General features: G+C 43.4%; 1 protein-coding gene across 2 annotated transcripts in view; it reads right to left on the reverse strand.

Annotated features, from left to right (window-relative positions):
- MRPS31 (mitochondrial ribosomal protein S31) overlaps positions 1 to 23,158 on the reverse strand; it is a 186,574-nt gene that overhangs the window by 63,810 nt on the left and 99,606 nt on the right. For both annotated transcript variants that reach the window (XM_029602767.1, XM_029602766.1), the window contains exon 5: positions 4,574 to 4,650. In XM_029602767.1, coding sequence (XP_029458627.1) covers positions 4,574 to 4,650 — 77 coding nt within the window. The remainder of the gene's footprint in view (positions 1 to 4,573; positions 4,651 to 23,158) is intronic.

Below are 23,158 nucleotides of genomic sequence, written 5' to 3' on the forward strand. Positions count from 1 at the left end.
TTGATGGAAAAGGCTTGACCACTCTGGCTGCTAAGAGGGAGGAGAACACCGTTAGACGTACCTCCTGATGCCCTACCGGCCCCCAAAATGGGCTCTGAGGGCAATTTGGCCAGTACACCCAATAGGTTCAATTAGTACCCTTGAAAGAACCCCGTGGGCCAAGGTTATACTGGGGAAATGGTCCGTGAAGAACTGCAGCCTGCCCCCAACTGGCAGATCCATCGTCCTGGGTACAAGCAACTGGACTGTGCTCCCTATGACCCATTCAAAACCCTGTCCCTATAGTTGACAGATGCTGGATGGTTTTGGGGGCTCTCTGCACCTTGGGACGACAATGGGAGTGAATGGGTTGGGGATAATACTTCCTCTGATGAAAGAAAGACTTCTTCTGCCCCGATCTCACTGACCTCCTAGACGATGATGATGGGTCTGGAGTGCTGGCAGACAGATGTTGATGGGTTTCATGGTGGTCCCGAAGCTGTGCCACAGCATCTCTTACCCTATCTCCGAAGAGATTCTCCCCAGTACACGGCACGTCAGTGAGTCGTTCCTGTACTTCCAAGTCAGAGATCTGAGGCCCACAGCCATGCCATTCTGCGGGTGCCAATTCCCATTGCAGAGACCCTCAAAGAAGCCTTGAAAACATTGTAGATCACTTGGACCACATTTTCTGCACACCATGAGAGTGTTCTGCTGCTGCTGAGGCAGCTGCTCGGCCACCTCCTGCACCTGCTTCCAGATGTCCCATGAGTACTGGCTCATGTAAAGCTGATAGGAATCTATGCAGGCAATGAGACTGGCTCCATGAAATACTTTTCTCCCAAGAGCACCCATCACTCTGTGATCCTTCTTGGAGGTGCCGAGGAATGGGTCAGGGAACACTTGGATCCCTTGAGGGGGGATTCAACCTCTACTGACTGGTGGGCCGGCTGTCGCTTATCAAATCTGGCAGCCTTCTGGATGAGGTAAACCCCATCAGCCTTCTTGTTCACAGGAGGCACTGTGAGGGGGGTGTTTCCATATCCTCAGCAGCAACTCCTTAAGGATATCATAGACCACCAAGCTCTTCTTAAGAGGTTCCATGAACTGGAGGACCTCAAGCATTTTGTGCCTGGCATCCTCCTCTGTCAATAACTGAAATGAGATGGCCTCCTCCATGACCCTCACAAAACCTACAAAGGTTAAACCCTCAGGGAGAGACTTCCGTCACTCTTCTGGAGGAGAAGGGTCTGAGGGGAGAACCTCAGAGTCCTTGGAGGAGGACTCCATGGTGTCATCCCCCCAAGGGTCACAGAGACCCTCATCCTCACTGTAAGCAACATGGAAAGGGGCCCTAGGCACTTGGCCTTCATCCAAAGGTGCAGGCACCAGCGGAGCTGGATGGGGGAGCTATATGCCTCGGCTTCTCAGGTGGCTTGGGCGAAGCTTCTTCCTCCGAGGAGTCAGCAACAACCATTGTATCAGTAGGGGTAAGCTGCAGTGCCCCATCAGGTACTGACGCCGGCCTGGGCACCAACGCCAGCTGGGTCGGTAACACACTGATGAGCGCATTGATTTTCTCCAATTGCAGTTCTCGGACAGATGGTACTGGCTCCACCAGCTGGACTCGCTGCTCAAGCTCCTCCTCAAACATTGCCAATGCCAATGCCAACACCAACCGGGAGGAAGGAGAGGTAGCCAGATCCTCTTTGGACCCATGAGGCAGATCAGTGACTGGCATCAGTACCGGTGGAGACCGTCACGGAACCCTGGCACCAATGGAGGACTGGCACTCTTCCCTGCAAGGGCATCACAGCATGAGCTGATGCATCTCTGTGCCTGACACCATGCATCAATGGGGACTGATGCCGATGCTTCTTCGGGTTCCCTTGATGCTCTGCATGGTCCTTCACTAGTGCCAAGTCCGATGATGAGGAACCCGATGTCCTTGGTCTGGAGGAGCCAGGAGGTGGTCAGCCAATAGCACAGACAGTCACGCTGATGTCAATGGCTCGGTGTGGCTCTGAGGTCCTTCGAGGCCAATGGCTGTCTTCTCTGACCCAAACAGTTGCTCTATTTTGTCAAGCTGAAGATGATTTCCCTTCGGGGTCATCTGTACGCATTTGCAGCAACCCCAGACATCATGCAATGCACCCGGGCAGAGGTCACATACCTCATGGGGATCCGTGATGGTCATGATCCTCGGGCACCAAGGGCATCGCTGGAAACTAGACGTGGCCATGATGGGGTGAAATAAAAGGTAAGCAAAATCAAAATCGATGGCGGCAGGCATTGATGGCCAACGGGCACCAAGGCACCGCTACCATGGGGGAAACCAACCGCAAAAGGAAACAAAGATAAACAACGAAAACCCTGACTAGGAACACTACTGGAATGGACCAAGGGGGACCCAGCGTCGAATGCAGGTGAAAAAAAAAATCAGCAAAAATGGTGAAAGAAGAAAAATGTTCCAAGTAGGCCAAAAAGAACTCATAAACCGAGATGCTGCAGCTCCACGAAAAAGAGAGACTGGAGAGGGACCCCGCATGGATGCGTGGTATAGGGCACGATGGGCATGCCCAGTATGACAAGTCAAAATTCTAGAAACTTTGACATAAGTTTTCCATGTCAGGGCTCCAACTGATGATGTCACCCATGTGCGATGATCAACATCCTGCTTGTCCTCGGAGAAGAGAGACTCACACGACTCATCAAGTCGAATTACTTTAAAAGCTGGAACATCCAATAGCATTTGTGAGCTGGATCTTAAAACCCTTGTAGGTCAAAACAACTTCAAAATGGAATTAAAACTATTTGTAGCCAGCCCATTAATGCCCTTAAAGGCCAAAAGTGACACCTTAAACTTGTCTCTCCAAACAATGGGCAGCCAATGTTACCTTAACAATTAAGGCATTTTTGTTTTGAGAAATTGGGATGCCAGTCACAATTCTCACTGCAGAATTCTGAATGCATTGAAGTGCACACATTGTGTTTAAGGGCAAACCAGTATACGATACATTGTAGTAGTCAACTGTGGACATAACTATTTTTAAATCATTCTCATTTAAAAAACAGGCGCAAATGTTAAAACATTTGTAGTTTAAAATAGGATGATCACAATATTTGTTTTCAGTTTAGCATCGAGGATTACGCCTAAATTACGAACTTCTTGGGAGATCGAAATTTTTGTATTATCGATTTTTAAATGCTTAGGTATGTTGTCTGACAGAAACCTTGAAAAATAGTTTTCATACTAAGTAGGGAATGCAGAATGGGGGTGGAAGGGGGGTTAGTGTATGTGTTTTCATATGAAACTGATGGTTTTATGATTTATTGTACCGCCTTGTATGTCTGTGTTATGCTTGTTAACCATTAATAAAAATTAAGTACCAAAAAATTTTAATTAGTTTTGTCAATAAAAAATTAGCCTATCAAATCTGGATCAATTCCATTGTGGGCACACAGTTTTTTTTAATCAGACAAATTGGTATGTTTTTCACAATATAAAACAATTCTTTTGGCTGGTTCTGCGTTTCATGAATCTTATTTGAAAAACACTGATGTTTAAGCCTATCTACCTCAGCCCTATATTCTTCTATTTTATCCAAGAATTCTCTTCTATCTTGCTCTAACAGAAACTTCCTCTGACGACGGTCTAAATTCCTTAGAGTTCTCTTTATAAGAATCAATTCTGAGGTGAACCAAGGAACTTTGTGTGTTCTCCGCCTAGATCTATTCTTACACAGTCGTCCTCCCACCCCCACCCAAGCACTCCCTTCTTCTAACAAGAAGTCTGCAAAGCTTCAAGGTCACACCTGGAAATTGCCCAGGACAGAATGTGTAAGGTTTACAATATGGTGATTAGTAGCAGTGAATGAAGACAGGGAAGTCCGCCATCTTGGAAGACATACGCAGTGGTTTTTCTTATCAGTGGCTTGGTAAAACTTCAGGAATTGTTCTGTGCATGTGCAAGCCAAGGACATAATATACAGATGAAAGGTAGGATAGATGGGACCGCTGACTAGAACAGACACACCAAGAAATGATTCTACGTTTCTGGTATTGAATATCTGTTTGTTTTGTTATTTGTCTCAGGTGTTCTCATCAGCACCTGTTGTGTGTATATATAATGTACAGGAAAATATAGCTTTTTGTTATTTCACATGTCTTGTTATTTTCTTAGTCTGACTGTGTGATACAGATCACAGGGCAAATACAGAGCAGAACCCACTGCTACAGCACCTGATCAGGTCTGAAGGCACACTGGTTGAAAACACTAGTCTATATATAAAAAATGTGTCGCAGGTGGGTGAGAATGAAAACTATTTTTCCAGCATACATGGATTCACTCAGAATTAAATTTAAATCTTAAAACTACCCATAAATTAATTCAATACTTACAAACGATTCTCCCAGCACACAATATTAATACACTGTGATTGTTTAACCCTCAATTTATTTTGCAAGATTAACATACAAACTTTCTCCTGCAAAACAATACTTACAAGTCCTTTTCATCCACCGACAGAGGCTGCTCCTGCTATAAACAGGGAAATTTGCCCTGGCATTAAAATTGTGTGGCTTCTGAACTAACCTGCCTCAGGTGTCCTTTTCATATCGATATAGGATCCAGGAAAAATATTCAGCCTTTTTCCTATATACAGTTCCCTCCTACAGCAGAGAACAAGAATAAACAAACAATATCATTTATTTTTATGAAAACAATCTTTATCAAAATTACTGCTTCACAACACATTTTCCAGATACAAATAAGCTAGGATCCTGACATACAACAGAAAAAAGTTGAGATGGTAGAGCCCTTTTCAAGGATACAACCACACCCTCAGACCTTCATATATGGTAGGCTTTCCATTTGAGAAACTGCTACATAATGCAGCTAATCAGGCATGAAATGAGAAATTACTACTTACCTGATAATTTCCTTTTCTTTAGGACAGTCAGATGAATCCAGAACAAGTGGGTTATGTACCTCTACCAGCAGATGGAGACGGAGCAAACCGACGTCATAGTATATATACCTCTGCAGTGACATTAGCCTGCCAGTATTCTCTTCAAAAGCAAGTATGAACAGACTAGCAAAAAAACATAGAACTATTTCAATACTCAGCCAACAGGCAACACTAAGCTCAGATAAGAATGTAATAACGTTAGCCTAGGGACTGGACTACCACTTACCAGTAATACCTGTATCGGAGAAGGTTTTCATGGGTGATGATTCAGATGGACTAAACCAAACCACGGGGAACCTAGAAGATGTGGAAGGCCTGATTGACAAACTGAAGAGTAGTAAATCAACTGGACCAGATGGTGTACACCCCAGGGTTCTGAAGGAACTCAAAAATGAAATTTCAGACCTATTAGTAAAAATTTGTAACCTATCATTAAAATCATCCATTGTACCTGAAGACTGGCTAATGTAACCCCAATATTTAAAAAGGGCTCCAGGGGTGATTGGGAAACTACAGACCAGTTAGCCTGACTTCAGTGCCAGGAAAAATAGTGGAAAGTTCTAAATATCAACATCACAGAACATATAGAAAGACATGGTTTAATGGAACAAAGTCAGCATGGCTTTACCCAAGATAGGTCTTGCCTCACAAATCTGCTTCACTTTTTTGAAGGAGTTAATAAACATGTAGATAAAGGTGAACCAGTAGATGTAGTATATTTGGATTTTCATAAGGCGTTTGACAATGTTCCTCATGAGAGGCTTCTAGGAAAAGTAAAAATTCATGGGATAGGTGGCGATGTCCTTTTGTGGATTACAAACTGGCTAAAAGACAGGAAACAGAGAGTAGGATTAAATGGACAATTTTCTCAGTGGAAGGGAGTGGGCAGTGGAGTGCCTCAGGGATCTGTATTGGGACGCGTAATTTTCAATATATTTATAAATGATCTGGAAAGAAATACGACGAGTGAGGTAATCAAATTTGCAGATGATAAAAAATTGTTCAGAGTAGTTAAATCACAAGCAGATAGTGATAAATTGCAGGAAGACCTTCTGAGACTGGAAAATTGGGCATACAAATGGCAGATGAAATTTAATGTGGATAAGTGCAAGGTGATGCATATAGGGAAAAATAAGCCCATACTATAGTTACACAATGTTAGGTTCCATATTAGGAGCTACCACCCAAGAAAGAGATCTAGGCGTCATAGTGGATAACACATTGAAATCGTCGATTCAGTGTGCTGCGGCAGTCAAAAAAGCAAACAATGTTGGGAATTATTAGAAAGGGAACGGTGAATAAAACGGAAAATGTCATAATGCCTCTGTATCGCTCCATGGTGAGACCGCACCTTGAATACTGTGTACAATTCTGGTCGCCGCATTTCAAAAAAAGATATGGTTGCGATGGAGAAGATACAGAGAAGAGCAATCAAAATGATAAAGGGAATGGAACAGCTCCCCTATGAGGAAAGATTAGGACATACCAATAACAATATTTAAACAAACACTTAAAATGATGCAGACTATTGGTATTTAATATTTTGTCCATCAACATATACAGGTAATAAGTACTGTGTTAATATTATTTTTCAATGTTCTCTTTCATTGTTCTGTTGTCTGCATCATTTTAAGTGTTTGCTTAAATATTGTTATTGGTATGTGTTACCTGTTTACACATTTTTATGTTTTTAAATTATTATTTGTATATTTTTTTAATTATGTATGTCCTGTATTGTTTACACTATTGTATTTATTCATTTTAGCCCCTGAGGCAGCCCCGGTGTGGGGCGAAACTCTGGCCTGAGTCGGGCATAGACACAAACCATTGGTCTCCATTTCTAATAAAGGTGTATCTGGACATTTCTTTGGCGTCTAACCTCTATATTTGCCTCCACGGCTTTTTTAGATAGCCTACCCTCTTGCTTTTTTGGTCCATGTTCTTATGTTCTTACATAGTCACACAGGAGGACCATACAGCAATCATCCAGCAGCCAAGGAAGGGAAGCAGGATTCATCCCACTGTCCTAAAGAAAACAAAATTATCAGGTAAGTAATAATTTCTCATTTCTTAGCATCCAGTCAGATGAATCCAGAACAAGTGGGATGTACCCAAGCTATTCCCGAGTAGGGCGGGAAGCTGCACATGGTCCCGTCAAAACCGCATGTGTAAAGGTTGCATCTTCCCAGGCCTGCACATCCAGACGATAATGCCTGGAAAAGGTGTGTAAGGAGGACCACGTCGCAGCTCAGCAAACATCAATGGGAAACAACAATCTAACTTCCACCCATGACACTACCTGAGCCCTAGAGGAATGAGCCCTAACATGACTAGATAATGGCTTGCCAGCATCAACGTATGCTGCCTGGACTACCTCCTTAATCCAGCAGGCTATGGTAGCCCACGAGGCCAGTTCTCCTTGTCTAGTACCGCTGTGAAGAACAAATAGGCGATCTGTTTTCCGTAATGGCTCAGTAACCTCCAGATACTGGATGATGTGTCTCCTGACATCCAGGTGTTGCAACAGATGATACTCCTCTGCAGCTTCCTCTCTGTCCAGGGACGGCAGAGAGATGGGACTGATTCAAGTGAAACTCTGTGACCACATTCGGTAAAAAGGAAGGAACAGTATGCACCTGTATTGCCCTGGAGTCTCCCAGAGGAAAAGCTCCCAGCAGGACAGGGCCTGCAGCTCAGAAACTCTCCGCACAGAACAAATTGCCTTAAGAAACACAGTTTTCAAGGTCACCACAAGGACAGGCTATGCATCGGCCTAAATGTAGGACTCGTTAAGAAATCCAAGACCAAATTCAGAGGTGGTACCATGGGCGAACATGAAGCAGGGCAAGGTGTTCCTGCCAGAAGCTCGAATTCAGAAGTAGCTAGCTCAGTTCCGCTATTGTTGAACACGCTGTGTCTGACCGTATAATCTTACCTGCAGGTTCTTGGCTTAATGGCAGCGATCCTAGAAGTGTTACCGTGGACAAGGGTGCAAATTCATCCTCTTTAGCACTCCTTGCTGTCTAGTTGGAATCCGTAGTCTCAGGACTATTCAATTTGGCTCCACCTGCCAATGGAGATTTCCTCCAAACTACAGTGGTGGCTGCAGGCGGATCATCTATGGAAGGGAGTTTCTCTGTCCCCACCAGACTGGCTAGTACTGACAATGGATGCGAGACTCCTTGGTTGGGGAGCTCAGGGTCAGGAATTGACAGCACAAGGGTGTGCAGCAGAGTCTCTATGGAACATCAATCGGCTGGAAGCCAGGGCGGTCCAGCTGGCATGTATATAGTTCAGCAACAGGCTCAGGGCCGATCATCTGAATAATGTTAGACAATGCAACGACTGTGGCTTACATCAATTGGCAGGAAGTTACCAAGAGCAACAAGTATCACAGGAGATAGATCAACTTATGGAGTGGGTGGAAGTGCATCTCTAGATGAGCTCAGCCTCGCACATTGCAGGCAAAGCGAATGTAAGAGCAGACTTTCACAGCAGGAAGAGTGTAGACCCAGGAGAGTTGGTGTTGTCAGACGAGGCTTTTCAGCTGATTCTGGGTCACTAGGGTCTCTTGTTCCTAGACCTGCTGGCAACTTTTCACAATGCAAAAGTTCCACGATTCTTCAGCCGCAGGCGAGATAAAAAGTCATTGGAGATCGATGCCCTAGTGCAGGAGTGGCTGGAAGACAAGTTGCTGTATATGCCTTTCCTCCATGGTCCACGTTGGGCAGATTGATTCGAAGGATCGAACACCACAGAGGGATGGTGCTCTTGGTCGCCCCTGGATTGGCCCAGGAGATTGTGGTATGCAGATCTGCGGAGGCTCCTGGTGGATTCGCCTCTTTGACTCCCAGCGCACAGGAACTTGTTACAGCAGGAACCTGTCTTTCATGAAGATCAGTCTCGATTTTGTCTTCTAGTATGGCCCTTGAGAGGGCTCAATTGCTGAAACGTGGATATTCGGTGGCAGTGATTTCCACCTTGCTTAGGGCTAGAAAGTTCTCCACTTCCCTGGCCTATGTGCGAGTTTGGCATTTGGTTTGAGGCCTGGTGTGAGGATAGAGGTACTCTTCCTCATTTGGCCAAGCTCCCGCTCATTTAGGAATTTTTGCGGGATGGCTTGAATAAAGGTTTGGTCCTTAATTCTTTAAAGGTACAAGTAGCAGCTCTCACCTGTTTCAGGGTCAGGTGAATGGTGGTTCCTTGTCGGCTCATCCTGATGTGGCCTGAAGTGCCGTTTGCCTCTGCACCCAGCACTACTCATGCGCAGAGGCAAATGGCGCTTAACATGGGCACACAGCCTACAAGGCCCAACAGTGTGCCCAAAACTGAGCACACAACCTGGATGCACAGCTGGACGCACACACCGGACCAACAATCCTGTAGAGGGCAGCCTTAGGAAGCACGCAAAAAGCCGTTGTGGCCTACCACGCAGCAAAACATCTCAGAACGGGGCCCAGCCTAAGGAGGTTGCTCAACCTGCCAGACTGCCCATGTCCCTTGACCTCCCACAGAGTGGGATGAACATCAGACTGGCGCACTGAGCACGGAGACTGGGGAAGGAGGAAGCCCTACACAACACAAAACCTCCTTGCAAATCTCTGTATAATCTTTTTTTTTTTTTTAAACTTACCGGAGCTCAGCCTTACCTGGCTGAGTAGAGACAATCTCCAGCTGCAGGGGGAGAGGGCATCTGCCGTCACTGCTGTGTTCGGCTTCTTGCACCCGCTGCCTTTCAGCTGCTCAATCAGCTAAATTCACGCCAGCTGAAAATCAGCTAACAGACTAAGGCAATCAACTGAGGGAGTATGGAAATCACCTCAGGAATTCTCAACTGGGGGAGGGACCAATTGATATCACTGCAGGAGAGCAGGGCAAATTTACTTTCCTTATTTCTCCTTTTATAAATAAAAGCAATCCCCAGTCGGGAAATGCACTTCCACCATCTGCTGGAGACTGAGAATACTGGCAAGCTGATGTCACTGCAGAGGTATACATATTGTGGTGTCAGTTTGCTCCATTTCCATCTGCTGGCAGAGGTACCTAACCCACTTGTTCTGGATTCATCTGGCTAGATGCTAAGAAAGCCCAATTCCCTATGTGTTTCTCAGTAAAAGGATTAGCATAATGTATCATTATTTTAAATTTGATTTATTTCAATTTAAATGTTTAAGGAACCTAATTACATAGAAAGCTGCTAATTTAGTACAGCGGGTGTGAGTCACAGCTGGAAAGAGGCATTTCTTATTCCCACTATAAGATGGATTGCACAATTCAGAAAACGACGCCTGCTAACTCTAAAATAGGATGTAAAGCTACAAGCCATTTTTGGTAGTTACCCATACATCCATTTATACCTCTCTTCCAAACAAGGACCAGCTAAACTAGAATAGGTACCTACACAGAAATATACCTGTTAAACACTTCTAGTTAATTTTTATTATTCATTTAATTTAAAACCTTATTTTCTGCAAATCCAAAAATTGTCTAATTGCAGATTACAGCATACATATATAATCATAAAAATGAAATATTAATACTTACAATAACAAACCTCCATGAAATAATAAAAAAAAACAAATTACATCATCGTATTGCACACCAGTGTCCAAAAGCATCAGACAGCTACAAAACGCAGTATTAATCTGATTATGTCTGCAAAAACAAATGAGCCTTAACTATTTTACATTATTTTATGTAATCTTTCACCTTACACAATTCCAATAGTAATACATTCCATTGAAAAGGACCAATAACTGAAAAGGACTTAGATCTAGTCATCTGCAATTGAGAATCGATAATGGATGTATTGTGAAGCAGACTGCAGGGACATACCATGTTACCCTATCAGCAAGGCAATAGGAAGCATTATAAATTACTTTATGCAACAACATATAGAACTTAAACTGGGACTGGTGAGCTATCGGCCACCAGTGCATTTCCCTCATGAACGATTTAAAATCCTCTCTCCAGTGTAAGCCATAAAACTACCCTAACTGCTGCATTTTGAACTACTTGTAACACCTGCATTAAATGCCTTGGTAATCCGGCTAATTATAATGAATTGCAATAAGGCACTGTACTAAGCATCATGTCCTGGGCCACAAACCAAAAGTCTAAAGGAGGTAAATAACCCTGTAAAGGGCACACTAAGTGTATTTTTACCACATTTTTAAAATGACTTTTTAAAATAAATTTGGAATCAACCACAGTGCCTACATTTTATGGGCCTCATCCTTTAAACAAAATGAGGTTCCTACTGTGGTTTCGTGCCATATTTTATGTTCTAACCAAATAGATGTCTTATCATTTAATACTAAACAGCTAGCTAGCTGCTAACCAGTTCTTAATTTTATCATAATAATGTGTAATATGCTCACAAAGAAGTTATCTGTCCTAACTGCAAGAGATGAAAAATTGCACATCAGCAGCATATATTTTATATATTAAACCTGATGATGTCATCACTGCACTTAACGGCTGCAGATAAATATTAGAAAGTGCTGCAGACAGGACACCTTATGGAATACCTGAGGTGAAACCAATTGGACTCAACGCCATCTAAACACATTTGCTGCCTCCTACCCTGCAACAAAGATCGAAACGGAACTATCCTAACAGTACTCCACCAATCCCCATAGACCACGAACTTGCTAAAAGCAATGAATGACAAATAGTTTCAAAGGCAGATGATACATCATGGATCCAAAATCTGAGATTTTTTAGTCCAAATTCCAGTGAATATCATCCAAAAGTTGCACAATGTTTCTGTCCCATGATTACGCCGAAACCCAAATTGACCCTTGTCCTAAATAAATAAATCAATCAATCGTTTAATTGCATTAAGACCCAATTTTCTTTTAAAACAGCCTACTCAACGTACTCAAATTAGAAATAGGCTGATAATTAGAAAGCAGTGCAGTAGACTATGAAAGATCTTTCTGCACTGGTCTAACCACTGGTACTATACCCTCAGTCAATGAAAGGTTAATTTGAATAATCTGTTCTGAAAACAATTCCAGATATCTCCACTCTGGCAACTTGCTGCTGTTTGTCTTGCACAGGCCGTTTAGTATTTTATATTTCATCTCTACTATAGGCTTGCAAGGCTTCAGAACTCGGGTGATAATAGAAGGGAACACAAAGGACCATGACACATCACATAAGGATTTTATGTCCCAACGAGCTTATTCTAGCATTACCACTTTTTCTATGGTATGCATGGCCAATATGCAGGTGTGTAAAAGACAGAGCATGAGAGACATCAAAGAGTTAAATGTAAAAAAAAAAAAAAAAAAATACATTAAGCTGTTCCTGTGTACCTCTCTAGATCTGGGACCGGTCATATTTGGACAAGAATCACAGATCATGTCATTATAATGCATACTCAATCTGGAGGGGACATAAGAGGGCGGGCTTTAAAAAAAAAAAAGAGGAGCCATTGATGATGCAACTGGCAACGTTCATCCTGCCAGTCGCAAAAAGAACTAGAAGGAACAGACTCATACAATATGGGTATAGTCGTTGAGTCATGCTCCCTATCTGACCACATTCAAATCCAGTCTGAAAACTCACCTTTTTGAGGCTGCTTTTCATTCCTAACCACCTCTCTACATTTCCCATAGACTCTTGTTGACATAGGTTTGTCTTGACTAGACTGTAAGCTCCACGCAGCAGGGATTCTCCCTTATGTATACCTGTAAAGTGCTATCTATGACTGTTAGCACTTAATAAAAGATAAATAGTAGTAGCAGCAGTAACAGATAAGCAAGGAAAATTTTATTACAAGAGTTGGGAGTAGCCCGTACTGCTATATATAGATAACTGGTGCAGCAATTCTTTTTGACAATGACGACTGTCCTTTCTGTATCGGGCTCTTTCTCCTTTGCACCTCAATTCTCTCTTCTTTGTCTTTTCATTCCTGAAACAGTCTTTTTGCCCTTTTACTATGTACTGTCATCTCATCCTCCCTTTCCTCTTTCCTAACACTTTCTGTTTTTTCCTTCCTCCACCTTACTGCATCTTTTCCTTTGTCTCTTGCTGCACATCCTTTTTTCCCCCCTCGCCCTTCCTTCAAGCTTACCATTTCCTCTTACCCTTCATTCCTTCAGTGGGGCAGGCTGCAATGGAATCTGGCTCAAGTGGGAATTAGTCTTCCTATTTCTAGTTCTCTCTACCCACACCTCAAATCATACTTCCAATCCACTGTCTGTGCCTCAGGCTATTTTTCAATTTTCCTCTCTTCCCACCCCATTTAGTTCTTCCCCTTCTTCACCCTTAAGAACATAAAAAATTGCCATGCTGGGTCAGACCAAGGGTCCGTCAAGCCCAGCATCCTGTTTCCAACAGTGGCCAAACCAGGCCATAAGAACCTGGCAATTACCCAAACAAGAACCTGGCAATTACCCTTCCTCCCCACTTATTTCCCCTCCCAGATTCCCATATTATTCTCCCCACTCCTTTCAAGTTCACTCATCCCGCCATGATTTTTGTCTCTCCTCTACCCTTCACATCTCCCTTTCCTCCTCTTCAAGGTCCTACCCTCCTATCACCATCCCCCCAAACCCCCCCCCCCCACACATCCTCCTTTTTAGGGTCCTCCCCTCCCTTCCCCGCCCTACTCTTCATGTTCCCTTTCTCTCTCTCCTCTCCTTTCTTCCATGGCATTCTCAGCAGATCCTGCAGGGAAGGGAGGCAAACAGCAGCAATGGAACAGACAAGGAGTAAGAATAATTGACAGTGGAGGGATTAGAAGGGAGGAAGGCGGGGAGATCCAAGATGGCGGCCTGCTGAGAGGCAGGGGTTTTCAGAGCAGGAGAGCAGCAAGAGCCTGTCTCATCTGTGCCACCTCACGAGCAGCACTTCCTGTATGCTGATCTCATGATGCACGAGATCAGCATACAGAAAGTGCCTGGTGAGAGTTTTGAACATACTCACGAGCTGGCACAGACAGGGAGGAGCAGATGGCTACCATGGCACATGCTTCTACTGCTACAGCAATCATCCCTCTCCCCAAAAGCTAATTCAGTCCATGGGCCTAAATATAATAATCGGGCCCTCACACCAGACCATGCCCTCTGTTTCTCTCTCCCCCCCCACCCTGCCCCAGGCCAGAGATTTATAGGAGCAGCACACCAGGTAAATAAGTAATTTAAAAAAAAGTAAACAAGAACACACACAAACCTGGGTCTCCGACTCACACACACATGTATACCTGAAGGGAGGCGGGGAGAAGCAGGTGGCAGATACTGGGGATGAGAGGAAGAGACAGAAGGTAGATGGTGGGGTAAGAAGCAAGGGAGAAAGATTACTAGGGGAAAAGGCAGCAAAACTAAGGGTGGAAGCAGGGAGGCAGATGTTGGGAACTGGGGAACATAAGAGGTGCCATGCTGGTTCCAACCAGTGATTATCAAGCCCAGCATCAAACAGTGGTCAATCTATCTAACTAGATCTTAATGGGGACATCCCTTCCCCATTGCTCTTGAAAATACTCTTTTGTTGATGCATTAGTTCTTTGAACTCATGCATTACTCATGTTTTTGCCCATCAACACAGTTTTCTGTTAACTGTATATCCCAAGTTACACTACCCCTTTTTTAGCCATTCCCTATATTTATTCACATTATTTTGACGAGTTATTGTTGTCTATGTAATATTTATTTATGTTCTTATGTTCAGAAACTCTGTTTATTGTAACGCCTTAACCGCGACAGTTTTGTTCTATGGAAACCGACCTGATTTGATACTTGTATTGAGAAGGTCGGTATATAAAAATCCTAAATAAATAAATAAATAAATAAATAAATTGCTCACTCCCAGAAGTAAAAAGCTGGCAATCCCCAAGTCTACCCGGCTAATTTTTGCTAATAGACCTGTCCTCCAGAAACATGTCCATGTTTTGTTTTTTAATCCAGCTACACCATTAACCTGGACTACATATCCTTGTAACAACTTCCACAGAACAAATACTTTCTTCAATTATTTATTTAATTTCATGGTATTTCCCCCTATTCCTAATAGTATTTGAAAGGATAAATAATCGCTCCCTATTAACCTGTTCCACACCACTCATTTATAAACCTATCATACCCCCTCTGTTGTCTTCAAGCTGAAGAACCCTAACCTTTTAATTCTAAGGGATCCATTCCATCCCGTTATCACTTGTGTTGTCCTTCTTTGTACTTTTTCTAGTTCTGCTATATCTTTCCTAACACAAAATCTGCACACATTACTCAAGGTATGGTCGCATCATAGAGTTACATACCTACAGAAACCTGTATGTAATCCACTCAAGTGCCAAAAATTGAAATATAAATAAAAAATACAGAGACATTATGATTTTCAGTTGTATTCTCCACTTCATTCTGAATAATTCCTGAGAATCCTTTTGCTTTTTTTTTTTACTGCTGTTTCACACTGAGCTGAGAATTTCAGTGTATTGCCCACAATGACATCAAAGTCCTTTCCCTGAGTGGCAGCTCCCAATATAAAACCCAGCATTGCGTACATATAGTTAGGATAATTTTTTCCTTATGTGCACAACTTTGCATTTGTCCACATTAAATGTCATCTGCCTTTTAGGTGCCCAGTTTCTCATTCTTAAGTTTTTCCTGCAATTCTTCAGTCTACTTGTGTTTCAACTACTTTGAATAATTTTGTGTGGTCTTCAAATCTGATCATCTCACTCATTCCCTTTTCAAGGTCATTAATGAATTTGTTGAATACTGATCCCAGTACAGATCCCTGGAGCATTCTATTTTTCTATTTCTATCCATTAGGAGAACTTACCATACAATCCTACTCTATTTCCATCCTTGAACCACTTACAAGTCTAGAATAGGCCAAAACCTCCTATCTACTAAAATGACTTTTTAATTTACTATTTTTTCATAAAAATCCAAATGCACCATATTACCCGGCCCACCCTTTTTCAGGTACAAAATCTTAGGGCCTGATTTACTAAAGGGTTTTTCCCATTGTGTGTCTATTGGGAAAATGCTTAGTAAATGAGGCCTTTAGAGTCTTATTTACTGAGCCATGTTAGGCTATTTAACGCACAGTAAATGGCCTAATGCAGAGCCAGTGTGTTGCATTTAAAATACCATGTGTTATCCTGCCCCCAGCACCACAAATATGCTAATGAGCTCATTACTGCCCTAAAACATGCAAATCAACAAAGTTTGCCTCAAAAATTGCAAGCTACATTATTTGAAACAAAGGTAGCTACAACTAAAAAACTGTGGCGAACTTCCTCTTGAGACGCTAACACACATCCCAATGCTCCCGGGGTCATGGCTTAAAGGACTAAGATACCCACATCACATATGTCAAAGTCCACAAAGTCTTCATAAACCCCGTATTTTGTATAAACTACCTCCAGGTCCAGGCCCCAGCTCCCAAACACCCAATCCCTCCCCTCTGACTAAAAACTGACCTCCCCCCCCCCCCCCCCCCGGGAGGACGACCATCCATCCTCTGGATCCCCCTGGACTTTCAAAAGTAGCCCTGGTGGTCTAGTGGGGGCCTGGTGTGCCCCCTAGGCTCTGGACCTGGCAGTAGCCATTTCCAAAATGGCACTGGCTGCTCCTATCATGTGATATAGGCAAAAGCAAGCTACTGGCCGGCTGGCAGCATGTTGGAAAATGGCCACCGCCAGGTCTTGAGCCTAGTGGGTGCTCCAGACACCCATTGGATCACCAGGGCTACTTTTATAAGTCTGGAGGTGTACAGCCTCCAGGGGAGGGGTCCATTTTTAGTCAAAGGGGAGGGGTTGGAGATAGTTCTGAGCCTGGAGCTATTTTACACAAAATCTTTTCTTTTTTTTTTTCTTCACTTTGGCTGTCTCTAGGGGCAGTGGTATGGGGTAGGGCAGGAGTCTATGAGGACTCCTGGGGACTTTGATATACCTGGTGGGGTGGGGTGGGGGGGGTGTTAGTCAAGGCTGACCATGGCGGCCACACAGTCCCGAAGCCACCATCATGCAGAATTTAGGGGGCAATTTATGCTGTGATACTGTTAGTGCCAAGTACCACCGCTGCTTAGTAAGTCCTGCAATATTTTCCCCTCCAGGAAAACTGTGGCTTAGTAAACGAAACCTTGTAAGCCTTCTGGAGACAGGAAAATATCTTGAGTAACTAAATGTAATCCACTTAAGTGGCTGACCAGTCACCAAAACGTGCAATATAAATCGAAAAAATTAATTTATACCTGCAAGGAATTCCAATCGATTAGCATAGCATACTTCCCTTTGCTAAATCCTTGCTGGCTCTTCCCCTTTAAGATATGTCTAACCATATGAGGTGGTGGTGGTGGCAGGAAGGCAGATTCTGGGGACGGATGAGAAAGTGGCAGGAGAGATGCTGGGAATGGGGAAAGAGGCAGGAGGAGGGGTAAGAATGGAAATGGAGTATTATATAGACAAGGGACAATGTGGAGGTAGAGTGGGAAGGGATGGCAGATAAAGAAAAGGAATAAAAGGCTAGGAGAGAAGAAAATAGAGTAGAAGGCTAGGTAAGAAATGAAAGATGGGAGAAAAGATAGTAATGAAGAGAAAATAGATGGAAGCTGAGAAGGGAACGATGGAGAGAATGGGGGTGGGCTAGCAGCTGCAATACAGCCTCCTGGCCGCCTCCTGCCACTCACCTGCAAACATTATGTAGCCAAAAGTAGAGCACATCCACGCACACAGGGGAAAATATTACAGGGAACATCGGCAGGCAAGTAGGAGAGAGGTGGCAGAACTGGTGGATACTAGAGAGGATGGTTGAAAGCAGTGGCATTAGCAGCCAAGAAGGGAGGAGATGAGACAAAGGCCAGCTGTGGCAGTAGAGGGAGGTACCGTGGCAATATGGGCAGGTGACAGAATTAGGGAGCAGGTGACAGCAGCAGCAACATAACTGCTCTGAAACTTTATCAACCTGATTGAATCCTCAGATCGGCATCTTAAAACTTGCTCGGTGTACCCTCACTCAAATTGATTAGACTTGATGAATTTCATGAACAACTTTTTTGTATTCAAGGCCCATCTCTATGGAACAGTGCTTGTGATTATTAAAGCTGAAGTAGCCCCTTTGAAATTTAGGAAACACTTAAAAAAAAAAAAAAAATCTTACAGTATTTATTTGAGCAAGCATTCTATGTTTGACAGCTTTTTTCCTGCTGGTACCCTGATTACAGTTATAAGACCATAGTTTGCTAACCAAGGCCTTTTCATTGTTATTTTACTTTTTTTATTTTACTCGTTTTATTATATTTTTCATATTTGTTTACATTTTTATTCACATTTTTATTTTATGCTTTTAAGGTTTACTTGTATTAATTTCTGAATGTCTCATCTGTAAACCGCTTAGAAACTTTGATAGGAGATATAAAAATGTTTTAAATAAATAAATAAATATGTGAGGAAAGCAATAACATTAACAGGAAGGAGAAAAGTGGCCAGTGGCAGCATTAGTGGGCAGAAGGGAGGGAAAGATAGCAGCCAGTGACAGAATTAGTGGGCAAGAAGGAGGAGATAATGTTCATGCTCCCTGCAGTAATTCCTCCTCCCCATCGCTCTCCGTTTAGAACATAAGAAATTGCCATGCTGGGTCAGACCAAGGGTCCATCAAGCCCAGCATCCTGTTTCCAACAGAGGCCAAAAACCAGGCCACAAGAACCTGGCAATTACCCAAACACTAAGATCATCCCATGCTACTGATGCAATTAATAGCAGTGGCTATTCACTTCGCCTCCTATCCCATGACATTTTAGTTTTCTTAGAAACCTCTCATGAGGGACTTTGTTAAATGCCTTCTGAAAATCCAAATACACTACGTCTACCGGTTCACCTTTATCCACATGCTTATTAACCCCTTCAAAAAACTGAAGCACCTGCTGGAAAGGAGAAGACCCCTGCATTAGAGGAATAGGCTAGATTCAGTGGCTCTGGAAACAGTAAACATGACTTGCTTATAAGTCTTACACAAAGCAATGTTGCTTACCTGTAACGTGTTCTCCACAGACAGCAGGTCAAATCAGCCATACAAATGGGGTGACATTACTCAAAAGTGCCAAGACAGAAAAGCTCTCTCAGAACTCAGAAAGACTGAGAACTCTGAGCATGCACAGGGTTCTCCTGTGCATGCTCAGGAGAACCCTGTGCATGCCATGCGAGACTCCTCAGTCTTTATGGCAAACTGATTTTCAACTCAACAGTGTTACGCCCGTCAGTCGCAGACGGCTGCCAGCTACCGCCAACCTTCCTGGCATTCCCGGGACAGCGTGGGCGCTGCCGACCGCCATCTTGCCTTTGAGATCACTTAGGTGCACGGGTGGGCACATCATGGCGGGAACCTCGGGGGTGTCCCCTCTGGATGAAGTCTTCGCTCTGCAATACTTAAGCTGGCTGGCTCTGCCTATTGACGAGTTAGCAAGGAGTTTCCTCGATGCTGAATCCGCTTCACTCTTACGGACTTCCTGTTCCAGTTCCTGCACTTCGGCGTGAGACGCTCTGGGTACCCGCTTCTCAGGGGCCCTTCCTAGTCTCTGGCTATCCGTTTCTCAGAGGGCCTTCTGCCTTGGACTACTGTCTGTTCCTGTTCCCCGGGACCTCTCCTGGAACTACCACTCTGTGAGTAGTTTAACTCCATGGACTACTACTGTACCAGCTTTATTGTGGGATCCTCTCTGGTGTACCCCGTGCCTCGGGCCACTACCGTGCGATTCCTAAGTGAGGAACCACCTCGGTGCACCCTGCGCTGCAGGCCACTACCACATCATCGCTACAGGACCCTCATCGGTGTGCCCCATTACCTCGGGCCTCTACCATACCATCTCGGAGTGAGGAATCCCACGGTGTACCCCGCTCTGCAGACCATTACCAGATCTCCACGTCTGATGTATTCCCTCTGGGTATACCCCTCTGCACAGACCTTGTTACTTTCTTCTGCACTCCCCGCTCCGCGGGCTGTGCCTTTCTACCCCTGTAATAAAGACTCTATTCCACAGCTGCGTCCGCTGAGACCGTGCCTCCCCACGGTGAGGCTCACAGGGCTCCTTCCCTGTGGGTGGTACCATCTCTTACCTTGGCCCAGGACCCACATACCCACAAGTCATAACAAACAGAGGTGGAGGGTGGGATTTTGCAGCTGATGTGTCCTGCCTGTTACAGGTAAGCAACTTTGCTTTCTCCATGAACAATCAGGCCAGTAATCAGTCAAACAAGTTGGGACTCCCAAACTGAAATTTGCATGTAAGTAATCATTATGGTTTGATATCAGCAGAGAAACATGCAACCTGTGCTTTCTTAGAAGCTGGCAGGAGAATAGAAGGAATAAGTTAGATAAGCTTTTAAAAACTGCTTGGTTGAACCTGCTATCTTGAGGTGAAGCATTTTCTAAGCAGTAATGAGCAGTGAAGGTTTGGCTAGACCACCATGTGGAGCTTTGCAGATTTTTCTTTTATGCAAGTAGAGCAAAGATTGGCTAAGGAAGCTAGAGCAGCCCTGACCGGGTGCGCTTTTTCTTTACGTTAATGTTATTGTCCTGAATGAGCATAACACTAAGAAATGCAATCAGAAATCCATGTGAAACGTTTGTTTGGTAACTGAAAACCCTTGTTTGACTGGGTTGAAACAGACGAATTATTGAGATGATTTTCTGTATGACTTTCTATCTCTCAAAACAGAACAAGAAAGCTCTCCTGCAGTCCACATATGAAGTCTGTTTGCATTTATTGATGTGTGATCTCAGAAAAAACATTGGGACTACAAAGGACTAATTCAAGTGAAACTGAAAGATTACTTTAGATATAAATTTTGGATGAGTTTTTAAAACTTATTGTAAATTTATGTACATGGAGAGCATGAAAGTAGTATGTATAACTCGCTTAATCTGCAGGCAGAAGTTAAAGCCATCAAAAATAAAAACCTTTGCAAGAAAGAAATTTTAGTTTTGCCAATGTTAGAAGCTTGAAAGATGATCTCAAGACCTATGTTTAGATCCCATAGATTAGGAAGATCTCCTACCTGGCAATGGTAGGTTGCTGAGAAATAGGAATTCATCCTGAATACTGGTGGCATGCTCCTGAAGACCTCAGATGAGCTCTGACAACTAGTTTTTAATCCTGATTCAGGAAGACAAAAAGAGGTACTGAAGGAGGAAAGAGAGAAGGATGTTTAAAGGGATCCTTACTGATACACGTACACCAATAATCTCTTCCATTTAAAGTTGTAAGATTTTCTAGTGAAAGATTTTCTTGATGCAAGGATAACTTTGCTTACTTTCAACATCCAGGTAGTCAGAGCTAAAGACTGAAAGTTCAGATGGAGAAGATTCCCACTGTAATGAATGATAAGGGTTGAGAATGTTTTCAGTGTTCTTGGTTGCTGAATAGGTAGGCGTTGAAACCAGGAAAACCTGATCTAATGTGGCCAAAAGAGAGCTATCAACATCATTAAGCCTTTTTCTTTCCTTGATTTCTAATTTGTCTTGGCTATGAAAAGAATTGGCAGAAATGCATAAACAAGTCCTTGTTTTCATGGAATCGAAAAAGCATCGATCACCAGATTCTTCCTTGCTGGTCTTTTGGAACAGTAGGCAGGAACTCTGTTGTTGAATGGGGCTGTGAAGAGGTCTATCTGCAGTTACCCAAGTTCCCCAGTTCCTTACAAAACTGAATCCCTTTTGCTTGGACCATCTCATCCATGCACTAAGACTCCAGAGCTCTTCCTGCCTTTGGGGACCTGCACATGGAACAGGGAAAATTTCAGACAATGCTACCCTGGAAGTTCTGGTTTTCAGCTTTATACCTAAGAGCCTAAATTTTGCTTCTAGAACCTCCCTCCCACATTTTCCTATGTTGTCTGTGCTTACATGTACCATGACAGCCGGATCCTCCCCAGCACTGTTTAAAAATCTATCTAGGTGACGCGGGAGGTCTGCCACCTTCTTACCAGGTAGGCATGTTACCAGGCGATCCTCAAGCCTACCAGCCACCCAGCTATCTAAATTCCTAATACTCGAATCACCAACTATGACGGCCGAGGGCAGTAGCCCTCTGAGACATATCCTCTGTGCGCGAGGACAATGCATCACCTGGAGAGAGTAGGTCCTTCCTACAGATCATTTCCTGCCACACCAGCATTTTTCAGTTTTTAATTTTATTTTACAAAAAATATAGAGAAATAATGAATTGTGACTTTGAAACTTTACTTAAAGAGCATACTCATTTGTAATAAACATACTGTCTGAACAATCTGTGTGTCATTTGTAATCACCAAATTTGCTTTCAGGGGGTTGAATACATTTGCAATCCACTGTAAATCAGTAGCCCTGCAAACATAGCTTACCCTTGTGGGACTCCTTTGACCTATAAGCCCATATGGATATATTCTGCCCTATACGAACTTAAATACATGCAGAGAGATATGAGGAATACCACTGATATACAAAGCCAAAAATGCCAATGTTCTAAAGTCAATGTCATAAAATAGTGTGATTTACAGTATCAGAGGCCGAAGATATATCCAGGAAGACTAGGAGGTAGTGAAAGACATCCTCAAAGCCCCACCAGATAATATTGAATGTGGATGTCAGGAGGACTTCGGTGCTCAGGTTCTTATGAAACCTGTATTGGTGAGGGTATAATAAGTTATACTAATTTAATTAACCAGTTGCTTGTGTACTACTAACTATTATTTTTGCAAGGAATGGTAACAAATATATGAGCCTATAGTTAGATGGATCCAAGGGATCCAAAGTGGGTTTCTTCAGTTTAAGGCAAATTGAAGCTTGTTTCAATGATGGAAGTAGCTCCTTTTTACTTAATAAGCAGCAGACAATTTGGGTGACAGCTGGAGCAATATCCGTTCACAAGAACTTGAGCAGTGCAGTCGAGCAAGTATTGAGCAGACATGAAGAGCCATTCATTTTTCAGGGTTGCAACGGCCGTTATGTGCAGGTTACCCCATGTCTCAGTACCATCCTAGGGATCCTGTGTGTTTATCCCATGCCTTTTGAATTTTAGTTTTATTTTTGTCCTGATCACCTCCACTAGGAGGGTACTACAGGTATTCACCATACTTTCTATGAAAAAATATTTTCTGACTTTGGTCCTGAATCTAACCCCTTAAAGATTCATACCATGCCCCCTAGTCCTAGAACTTCCTGGATAAAAGCCAGTCTAAGTAGAGAAACACATGACGTCGTTTTTACTTAAATGGATCACTG

Source organism: Rhinatrema bivittatum, chromosome 5 (genome assembly GCF_901001135.1).
Source record: "Rhinatrema bivittatum chromosome 5, aRhiBiv1.1, whole genome shotgun sequence".
NCBI lineage: Eukaryota > Metazoa > Chordata > Amphibia > Gymnophiona > Rhinatrematidae > Rhinatrema > Rhinatrema bivittatum.